At 42.5% G+C, this 11859-nt stretch overlaps 1 protein-coding gene across 18 annotated transcripts in view; it reads right to left on the reverse strand.

Annotated features, from left to right (window-relative positions):
* The window catches only part of ST6GAL2 (ST6 beta-galactoside alpha-2,6-sialyltransferase 2), a 55462-nt gene extending 46717 nt beyond the window's left edge, over nt 1-8745 (reverse strand). For 7 of the 18 annotated variants that reach the window (XM_064503189.1, XM_064503107.1, XM_064503166.1 and 4 more), the window contains exon 1: nt 8564-8745. Coding sequence is in view for 2 of the 18 variants with exons in the window: in XM_026103255.2 (XP_025959040.2) it covers nt 7421-7453 (33 nt within the window). In the remaining 16 variants the exon portion in view is untranslated. Of the gene's footprint in view, nt 1-6659; nt 7153-7420; nt 7851-8054; nt 8172-8244; nt 8506-8563 lie in introns of those variants that run through there. The other 11 variants (XM_064503174.1, XM_064503181.1, XM_026103255.2 and 8 more) reach the window with 10 other exon arrangements.
* Nucleotides 8746-11859: the final 3114 nt, after the last annotated feature.

Here is an 11859-nt window from a genome sequence, read left to right on the forward strand (position 1 = left end):
ACACAGAGCAGGCATGAATGAATTCTCTCCTCAAACTTATTGTTGTTCACCTACTACTCCAATCCATACTTGGCCTTATTCTCTCAATCTCCCAAAAGTTTCTCAGGGAACATCCAAATAACTCCCAAATCCCCCCCCTCCTCCCCACATTACCGATGCACCCCAGTACTGAGGGCATACCGACTGACACCTCCTTGCTGGGGTCTCGGGGCTTCTTCTGAGGCTCATTCCCTCTCCATTCCGCTCTGTCACAGAAGGCTGCCTTCCAGATCCGGAGCCTTGCACATGTACACACAACACACCTCATCAGACTTCTGGGCAGGAAAACCCAGGGGGAAGATCTCAGCCCTCAAGGAGAAAATTTCCACCTGAGCAAACCAGAAGCTTTCATGAACCCTGGAAAGCTTCTGAGTGAGGAATTTGCTCCTTGTGGGGACTGCTCTGTCTACAATCTTGATTTTGATAACAGATACTATGGCAAGCCTCATGGAACTCCTGACACCACCTTCAGCATGGTCACCTACTTTAAACAATTCTTAGTCTTTATTATTTCCTTTGACAATGACTATCACCTGCTGAGTTGCCACAAAAATATACAGTGCACAGCTGATCGGTGGTGGAAAACATGAGGACATTAAAAACACTTCTCAGTGAAGTATTTTTCTACAAGGAAAGTGCCTCAGTTACAAAGAGACCTGTTCTTTTTGAGATGCACACATGCGTGACTCCCATTCACAGGAGTTATGTGAGTGCATCAAAAGCAGAATAGGCTTGAAAGTGTCTACATTCACCAAACATTGATCCTGCACAGAAGTGCCTTTTAAGAATGACACACTCTTTGACCTACTGCATCTTACTTTTACTATTCAAGAACAAAAGACTTTGCAATCATCTTCTCCCCTACATTTAAAAACTAAAGTTATGCTATGAACACAAAAAAATCCATAGAATATAAATGATTTACCCAGTAGATGGGAAGAACTGAAGTTTTTCCACATTTCTTGGCCAATTGTGTATTTATTGTCGCTTTTTTATTTGCGCCAACTCTATATATCTGTTCTGTCACCTTTTAAATGCAGATAATTTACCTGCAAGTTTTGCTTTTCTCAGGAGACCATGCAAAGCTCAGTCAGGTTTTATTAAAAAAAAGCCACAGCCCTGTGCTGAACTGGCACAAATCTACACACATATCTAGCGGCGCTCCTGCCACGGCTCGAGAATAGCCGCCATTGCCACCATGAGAAGGCATGCTATACAGCTGTACCCAGCCCACTCCACAGGCTGCTGTGTGAACTGATGAAAAGAGCATGAGGAGGATCTGCATGCACTTCCCTCCCCCCTATCAATCCACAGAGGGCCAGTCACAGTCTGACCCTAACTTAACACTTAGGCTGTAAACTTACTTAGCACTTGTATAAGAATTTATTTTTTCAAACATACTGATGGCAGCATATGGCTCATCGACAGGTTTATTATTATAAGACACTTTTTTCACCAGGTAATAGTCTTTTTTTATAAACATATGTTTCAGCACATAATAAAATCCCGAAGAACCGTTTCTGAAACATAATCATTGTGCAGGCACAGAAACTACTTTTCAAGGTTTGTCAAGATAATGAAAGAAATAATTTTTTAGGGGACTTCCAGTTTTCTAAACATCAGTTTTAAATCTAAGGCTACTGAGAGTTATGGATTAAGAAAAAAAAAAGAAAAAACAAAAAAAAAAGGAAAGAAGAGAGAGTTCTCTTTGTTAAAGCCACATTATTCTCCATTTTGTCAAAGCAATTATTCTTTTATTTAGTAAAACTTTTCCTTCCACTAAGTAGACCTTTTAAGTCTTTTAAGAGTTATAAGCTTCTGAAAAAAAGTGGAGTATTATAAAGAAAATGTCAACAGCACACAGCTACAGTCATGCAAATTCATCAATGTAAAACCACTCTTGGTATTCTGTGCCCTTCAGCTGTGCTAATGAAAAGTCTGTGCATGGAGTCAAGGTAGTTAGAACATGGCCTTGCATCCATGTACTATATTATATCTAAGTTAAATGTCTAAAACATGTCACTACTTGATTTTGCTATGAACCACATCTGTATTTTTAAGAAGAAATAACACTTTCTGTCTGTGCAGTTATAATGCAACTTCTATGCTAGTATCACCACTTATAGAAAAATCACATAGTGTACACTGTTTACTTCCAAATATTCCTGTGCTGTTCTTATTCCTAACACTTCTTCTATAATGACTTACGATATATTTAGCCCAAGCAGGCTTTCTTTTAAAACCAGCTTCTTCAGTACAGCAAAATGTGACCTAACTCACGTATGTTTTCTAAGAGGTTTGTTTCCTACCACCCAAGTTTATTGTCTCCTGTTGAACAAAGCTGGCAGTTGGAATACAAACTAAGAATCACACAGGTCTAGATCCAAAGCCTACTTGCAATCAGTGGGAGACTTTTAACTCATTTTAGGGAACTCAGGATCAGGGCCATAGCTCACTGAAGACACTAGAGGCCTTCCAAACTCTATGATACAGCATGCTAAATAATCCTTACCTTCTTGAAAAAACATTTTGAACATTTGGTTGGGATTCAGGGTATTCTGGGGGAGAAAGAACACTTGTTTGTTTTCCCCAGTGACACTCCTCTTAAAGTATAGATGTTTTAAGACATCAAAAGAAATAATCAGTCATCAACATGTGTGAAGTTTAAACAAAGAAAAAAATAATTTTATTACAGGCTTATTGTTATAACTTGCACGTGTGAGCTTGCATTCAGAGAAAACTCTTCTGTTAAAATTAATCACCAACTTTTCAGCCAATTTGTTGGTTACTGTTATCAAGCTGGACATGAGTAGCTTTACTGGGAGACAGACTGTGCCCTCTATAATATTTCCATAGGACGAAAGCCTAAACCCAATGAAGCCTTTGAACATTTTGTGGACATCTCTAGATGGAGATAGGGCCTCAAAGAAGTTGCTGTGCATCCTACTTCTTTCTGCTTTTACAGAGGGAGCATTTATAGAAGAGACAGGTCAACAATTCTGACAGTGAAATGCACTCTTTTTCCATGAGCAGATGCAGTATGATTAATCATGCCACCCTACACCATAAGTGTTTGGAAATATCTACCTGGCAGGATCAGTTTTAGACTAAGAGGAAGCGTGATGTGGTTCTTAGACGTTCTAGCGAGTCTTTCTACAAGGGTGCCGGTTTTGCTTATCTAATTGCAATGGCTGCTTCTGTGGTCTGGAAACTTGTCTATTAGAAATCACATTTCACAGGTGACTAGGCAGCCATCAGATGGTAACAGCTTTCACTTGTTACTGACCTGGATTCACAGAGGCAGCACAAGGGTGAAAGACCTGGTATCCTGTTACCAGCCCAAAGCCAAGCAGCTCTGGCTCTGCATTGTGAATTATAAAATATTTATAAAATGTTTGAGATTTGCAATTCATTGTGTTGAAGCACTATTTTGCACTAGCACCTTCTTATATAAGAACTACTCTTATATTTTTTATAAAGTAAGTCTAGTGTGGATGCTTGTTTACTCATTAAAGCATGTCAAGTTCTGCACTCCATGGTTATGCAAATATCTGAAGAGTGAGGGCATTTTGGACCATCACTGTAGAGAACACCATTATATTTTTATACACAAAAGGTGTAGACTTTCGTCCCTGTCCTTCAAAGAGGACATCATGGGCGGAAGAGACTATATGCTTGTTATTTCATACAGGATCAGAGCATTTACTGATGGACAGGTACAGCAGTGACCAGGCCAAAAGCAGTTCTTCCAATGATGAACTGAAGGGCAACTTCAGTACCAGAATTAAATATACAACTTCGTCTAGCAGAACTACTTTAAACTGAGGAACCGGTAAAGATCCCTCATCAAATTTTACATCCTCTGCACCTTTGGCTCCATCAGCAACACAATGGATTCGCAAAGTTGCAGAACAAATCACATTTCAGTAAGTCCTCTACATTTTGTGAGTCAAACATCTTCCACAAAGACAGATATGCATCACAAGGGAAGGACAAACTCCCTTCCGCAGTTAACAGCCATTTGGTTCAACTGGTATTGTGCTCGGTCTTCAGAAAGCACCTGCGGTCACTTCACAACCCTAGCTATAAACTACCTTAATCTAGCATAGTATTTATACACTTTAATATAAAAAAAACAGTGGACTGTACAAGAAGTGCAGTGAATTCTGCGATGATGACAACTGCAGAGCTATGCAACGAGTAACATTTACTTTTCATTTACATTTAGATTTATGAAGTGCAACCTTCCAGAGAGCACAGTGTAACCCTACATATGGACAACCGTAGGGTCGCATCTTCAACAAAAGGTAACAGCGAGAAAGGCCGGCGCATCCTAGAAGCCAGATCTGCTGCATGCCCTCAGCTCCCACTGAATTTTTAGCAGTCTTCAGCAGCATGGAAGATCTGGCCTCTCCAAAGGGACTGGTGTCGCATGGGGCTTTGAAGGCCGGTAAACAAACGGGCTCTGTCAGCACATCTGTTAAGAGCAAGGTCCAAGGTCAAGGACCCCCATCAAGAACACTGACAACAGCTCCCTGACATTTAACTCTTAAAGCGTTAATCTGTCTGGAAATAGTCAATCTTTAAAAAATGAATACAACAAACGGTAATTTTGGCACGCTTTAGGCTCCAGGCCAGCTATTCACGCACTGTTTAAAACCTGTGTAATTTTTCAGACCAAATAAAAACGAATCCTTTCAAAATTGTTTTTCTCAAGAATGTTACTGATCAAGAAAATCGGTTTGCTACAGTTGCACATTTTCAACACTGGACTCAGAATACAAAATGCTCACAAGTTTCATAATAAATATCAGGTTTCTCATGTTATTCTCAGATATCATATGGTAATTGTATTCAGTGTTTCATACAATCTTCTTATATCCTAAAGGCGACAGCATGCGCTCTGGTAGAGGGAGATGGCATCCATTATGGAATTTATATATGTAATTAAGCACATGAAGAAGTGTTTGCTGTATCTAAACCCTTTATTGTAAACACCTTATGGCACAGACTTCACCCTATGCTGCCCCTTTTACATTCTTAAAATCATTTTGAAGACACACAACATCACTGGAAGAAATACTCTCTTTAATGTCGGTGACTGTCAAAAACTTCCAAAACTTTCAGAAGAAAAATAGTTGCAACTTTCCCATTTGTGCCATGGTTTTATTGATACCTAAACATCAATTAAAGAATTTTAAGGAAGATCAAGACATATGGTATATAATGGCATGTGCAACAGTTGCTTTGAATTACTACCAATAAAATCGCAAAGCAACTATTTTTGAGTTATGTAAATTGTGAAATGTAGTGGCATGACAGCCACTAATCAGAGCCTAAAAGGTACAAAGTTGAGGAAAAAGCCATGTGCACAGCCACTCCAAAAATAACAGTGGTCAGATAAAAGTCTGAAAGCAATTATTTTTGCCAAATACTGTACACAGATCACTGCACTAAGCTTCTATAATTAAACAAGACAAAAGGTCAGATGGTGCCTAATAAACCATTTACTACATTAATTATATTCAAGTTGTGGCACTCTAGTACTTTGCAATAACTAACAACAAGGGAAATAATTTAAAGAATAGTATCTCATGTTGTAAGTTCCATTTTCATTCATCAGTATGAATGTTATTAGCCAGTCTTTCCAATACACTTCAAACACAGGAAAGGGATACTGTTCAGTGTCAGGAAGAGCTCTGTAAGGGCTAAAACCTTTACTCAGAGGAACCCAACAGTCTTACTCAACAAAAATGATTCCTGCATTATGAAAGCAGCAGCAAAGCCAGACTTTGCATTCCTTGAATCATGTCCTTCTGCCTTTGTTCCAAATTTATTGTGTCATAGAAGTGCTCACATTTTTTGCAGCAGCAACGGCATCTCAGCAGATCTTCACAGATCTCAATGTATCTCTCAATGAACCTTTTCCTGGATTTGCCTGCGCACTGCTTACATAGCATGGTATACACCTCCAATTTTAATAGCATTTACAGCGACTTCCTATCAAGATAATTAACATTAGACTGGTATTTAATATATTTTGGCTTCTTTTAAAACCATTAGTAGCTAAATACAGGGAAAATGAACCAACACCATATGCCCAAATAGTTCTCTGTGTGTGCTAAGCAATTGGCTGGTGGTCTACAGAGAAGTGCCCAAAACACAGTCTGAAAATTATAGCTGAGAGATTTACATATAATTTCTGGTCAGGCAAGTAATATTCCAGCAACTGAAGTAAAATCCAGCCTGCTGCACTAGTACATGCAGTAACTAATATATACAGCATCAATTCACGATGCTATCAAGATCATGCTATGGTTTTATCTTGCTTAATTTTATTAATCTGAAATCAAAAAAAAAAGATTAAATTCCATAGGAATAAAAATAAGAAAGCCAAATAGAAAATAATTCTAAATCAGCATGGTATATTCAGATTTAATTTATGCACAGCCCTATGTTTAATGTAAGAACTCATAAAAGACAATCATCTCTCAGATTTCAGCGAAGGACAGAGTTAAGGTAACACGCAACTTTATCCTTAATATCTTCCTACTGGGATGCTTATATATGCAACCCCAACATCCTTTAGCTCATTTTATCAAGTTTTTGTAATACTTTACCTAGTTGCTTGGCTGTTCTTTTCCTTTCCTCTGTAGAAGACACATCACAAAATACTGATGCAGAAGTCTGCAACTTTGCAACAAACCTCTAGTGCTTTACATACATCCTCCAACTATGAATGTTCTGTCTGGACAATGCTGGGAAATCCTGTCCTCTGCCCAGATGAACCACAGAAGAAAAAGGGTTTGCTTACTATCACATCAGGAATTGGGGAGGTCCTAAACACCATCACAGAAGACTTCTTCCTACAAGTATTTCAAAGTGCCCAGCAGTCCTCACTTACAAGATCTCACACCCAGCACTTTCATGTCTGCCAGGACACCCTTTGTTGTCAGCTGCAAAACCAGTGCCTAATACCCTTGCATGTGAATAAGCAGACAAGACCTCACCTGCAGACTCTCCCGAGTACACTTTTCATCACAGCTTCTCATTCAGGAACAAATAGCACATCTTTGGCTAACAGTGCAACTTTTGGTCTTAGCAAGATGCACACAAAACCAGAACATATGTAACTGGCATAAGATTTCTGGTCAAATGATGTCTCAATGAGAAAAAAAACTTCTGAAAGAGGAATAACTCTAAACCATATTTCGAATTTGAAATAATAAAAAAAAACCTGTTAAAAAACACCTGCAAGAGCTTCATTTTTAAATAGAGAAAACTGTCATTCTTTCCCCCCACCCAAAAGCTGCACATTATCAAAACAAGTCAAATTACTTTTGCAAGAGTTTTCCAAAACAAATATATACACTAAAATTACCTGGATGCAGACACCAAGCCTGGAAATTTTCATTGCAAAGGGTTAAAGTTCAGAAAGTTTACAAGACTGAAAAGGGAAGATCAGACTGAAAAAAGAAAATCATAAAACTTTAACCTTGAGGTTTGGTATTGCCTTCAGCCTACTACTTAACGCTTCTTTCCACATGAAAAAATGAAATGACTAAATCTTATTCCAACAGTTACCAAGTAAATTGCTCGAATGAGTAACATAATCAGATTTTTTTTCTAATGCCAACTGAAACACAAAAACATGACGGAATAAACTTGAAACGGCTGTTGAATGTCACAGAAGATAACGTTCCCAATAAAACACGAGCAGCCCGCAAAGTGCTCCACATCGCATAGCCGAGGTAAATTTGCGGAGACCCTCCTTTCTTTGAGAACATCGATTTCTGTAGGCTATACGGCTGCCTAACTATTTATAAGTGCAGCCGGCAAAAGCAAATATAGAACTGATAGAAAAAGCCTTGAAAGGCAACCACGAAGGAAAAAAAAAAGGGGGGGGGGGGAGAGAGAGAGAGAGAGAGAGAGAGAGAGAGAGAGAGAGAGAGAAGAGAAAAGAGAAAAGTCTCATTTAAATTCCTGGAAAGCACCGCTTCCCTAAGCATATCTACCCAAGCTCCCCGAGCAGGCGAGCCCTGCTAAAAGCACACGCTGTACACTCGCCGCCTGAAAGCTGTAAAGCCGAGGAGCCGCTACACGGCTTCGCGTACAGCATTTTCGTTCCGGCAAACGCTGCGGAGCAGAAAACCGACCCCTCCCCGCCAAAACCGCACTTTCTGCCCGGGGCGGGGGGGCGCCTACCTACCGCTCAGGGCTGCCCGCGGCCCGCGCCCCCGGGGCGGCGGCGGGCGCGCAGCGCAGGGGCGGCCGCCTCGCGCCTCCGCGGGACTCGCCTCCGCCCTCGCATCGTGGCGGCGCCGCCAAGCGCAGCGCAGCGCAGCGGGGGCTGCGCGCGGGGTGGGGGACGGGGGACGCCCCGGGCCCCGCCGGCTGCGCCTCGCGGGAGCGCCGCGGGCTGCCACGGCGCCGCCCCCCCCGCCGGGAGCCGCCCCCCGCGATGCCGCGCCGCCGCCGCGGCCCCTGCCGGCACGGGGATGGGCGCGCCGCGCGGCGCCGTTACCTCGCGCTACAGCGCCGCGGCGGGAGGCCGCGCTGGCCGCCGCCGCTGCACGCAGGGGAGCCGCCGGCACGGCCGCGGCGGAGCGGGCATGCTGGGGCTGCCCCGGGGCCGCGCCGCGCCGCGCCGCCTGCCCCGGCTCCTTGTTCGCGGAAGGGCAGCGGCGGCGGGGGCGGCCCCGGGCTGGAGGGGGCGGGCGCTGCCGCGGGAGGGGGCGGGGGGCGCCGCGGCGGGGCTGGGGGCAGCGCGGTGCCTCCCCCCGGGCGGGCGGGGGTGGGGGCCGCGCTGCATCATCCCCGGGCCGACCGGGTGCGGGAGGCCGCGCTGCACAAGTTGAAAGCGGGAGGAAAGTGTGCGTCCCCCGGGACTGCGTGTGCGTGTCGGGGGGGGCCGCAGCCCCCGCCCGTGGGAGGCGAGCGGAGCCGGTGCCCCCGCCGCCCCCCGCCAGCCGCGCACGGGAAGCGTCGCGGGGCCACGGCTCGGCGGCGGCCGCAGAGCACAAAGGCGCGGCCCGGGGGGGGCCCGGCGGGCCGGGGGGGGGGGGTCTCCCTGTGGCCGCTCCGGAAAGTTTACGGCGAGGTTTATTTTCTTGCCGCCACCCCCACGAAGCGAGGTGATGGGGCACTTGCGCCCATGCTGGGTGGAAGCGCTGCAGACAGCTTTGGCTTTTCAAGATTAGGCTGCGCTAATTAAGGAAATATTTTAAGCTTAAAGGGTCTCCCGAGAAGAAACACATTAACTGGCTCATAAAGGGGGTTGGGAAACAATGCAATGCAGGGCTCTTAGATCAGCAAGCACAAAGAAAATGAGAGATAAAATGCATGTTAAAGGAACTAACTACAGTAAATACGCGCTTGCACCGCTGAATTTCAAGTATCCAATGACACCGGTCGCCCGTCCTGTACATCCTATGTCTTTCTAACGATAGAAGGGAAGAGAAATGTTTGCAATGCAATTGTTGCTATGCTTTTTCAGCTTGCTGGACATTTAAAAAAAATCTAAAAGCAGATTTTACTGTCTTTGTTCAGGTCGAATAGTACCTTGCTTTGTAAATAGTAAGCTTTTACTTACAATTAGTGCAATGCTTAGATAGCCTTTATTCTGCTTGATCTAAGTAAGTGCTCTAAGTAATGCATCTGTGTAAATACCTCTGAGACTGTAGCTTCATTGTGCACATATTTGTTAAGTGCGAGATGATCAGAACAACATGCATGCAAAAGGCGTGTCTTCAGAGCTATAAAGCAAGTGTTGAAATCAAAGCAATTAGTACTAAAGTAAAAAAGATGCAATTTGCTGAATGAACATGTAACGTTCAAAATACAGAAATAAAACACGGATGTGAAAGACGAGAATGGGTTAACATTTTAAAAAATATGATTGTTGAAATTGCGCTCCATGCCAAAAGCAAATAATGACTGTAAATCCCTGAGAAGTTTATCCACTTATTTATTCCATTTAAGAGGGAAGTTTCATGAACTGCAAAGCAATTAATGAATAGCAATAACTTTCTTCCCCTCAGCCTAGAACACCAGGAAAACAAATTTCAAATCTAGAGTTAATCTCTCCAAAGATACAAAAATCCAAATCATCAATATGGCATGATGTATGATGTAACTGGGTTGGGAGACAATGACGGCAAAAAATACTTCTAATGAAGGGGTTGAGATGTGCAAGTATGTACGTGTTGGTTCTATGGGCACATTGTTTCTTGAGGGATATTCCTATATGCCATGTATTCAGAAATCTAAATTTAGAAATATAACAATTAAGTGGTGGCTATTTTCTTGCTAGTTTTTTTGCCCAGACTTGCTGCATTTATCTCCAAAATGGTGTGCTAGCTAGTACAATAAACTGTAAGCACATAAACATGGAAACAAAGTACAAGGTAGGTACTACTTACACAATTTTTTTTAGCTTAGTTTTGAAGTTGGAAACTAAATTTATAGAACTTTACAGACTTTTCTGTCTATTACTATTTAAAAATGTGCTGTTCTTTATTAGGCTCATTTTTAATATTCCAGTGAAATAGAATTTCAATTTGGAATAGAATGTAAATGAATAGCATAAATTAGGTGAATATTATGGGAGAGCTGGTAGCACTAAGATAGTCTATATGAGACACTATAAGCATAATGTCAGGAGGGGTTGTCACCCAAGGACTCCTCTCCCTTTCAGCAAAAGAATTCTGGAATGGGCTGTTGGGCTGGTGACAGATAATGCTAGTTTTTATTGACTGCGGTGGGAGTAGTACCTACACATCTAAATGTAAAATTTATCTGCAGAGCGCAGGTGGAGTTAGCCTGCAGTCCACTAAGGTTTGCTTTTCCCTTTAACATTTGCTTTTCGTTTGGACTCTGAACTGCAGAATGGAAGACCTCTACATGCTGTATTTCTTACTGTTGGCCTGATCCAGCCTTCACTGACAGTCACGTGATAAAGAACTACTTCCATGGAAATGAGTAAAGTGAATTGGGATAAAGCCCGTGTGATTAGCATCAGGCCCCAGTGATGTCAGAGATGCCTGGGGGAAGGTTTGAGATCAGACGACAGAGTAATTGCTGGAAAGTCCAGATTGGAAAAAGAATTTACTTGCACATGTTCACAGCTTGAAGAATTTGTCTTTTATATAAATTGATAACAATAGGGTAAAGTTACACACAGTTGCTGTTTTTTTTGTTACTGAGTTTAACTACTGGTATAGATACATCTATCACTTTGTTTTGTTACACTGTTAGAGCAGTGCATATAAATAAAGGGGATAAATAACCTAATTTACTCTGAGTAAGAGTCACAGTATATTAAAAATTGGGACACAGAAAAAGCTTTTGCCTCTCCTGGAAAAAGTTTTATAACGTATCTTTGTAGCCATCATTTAAACTGGCAGGGTACAGTACACAAAGACCTTTAAAGCTCATTCAGCACTTTCAAAATATGTCCAGGGCTAATATGGCTCCATTGGAGTAAACGGGATTTTTTTCCATTGACTTTACCAAAGTAGTTTCACCCAAATAACTGCAGTTCTATTTTAGAATTATTTTGTTTTTGAACGAAAAAGGCCTACTTAAGGTTACCCATGTAAGTGAGCCCTGGGTACGCACAGATCATGTATCTCCCACTTCTCAGGATTTTCCAGGTCCTTTTTTTGTCATTAGCCACTGACAGGACATGTTGAGCTGGGTTCACCCTCTTTTTCTGCAAACCCTTCAGCAGCTTGGGGGATTGCATGACATCTTGGTTTGCAGCAGAGAAGTAAAGAGCCTCTTCCCTGCAGCCCATTCCCACTGTGCCTCTGGAGGCGA

The sequence above is a fragment of the Dromaius novaehollandiae genome, chromosome 1 (genome assembly GCF_036370855.1).
Source record: "Dromaius novaehollandiae isolate bDroNov1 chromosome 1, bDroNov1.hap1, whole genome shotgun sequence".
Lineage (NCBI taxonomy): Eukaryota > Metazoa > Chordata > Aves > Casuariiformes > Dromaiidae > Dromaius > Dromaius novaehollandiae.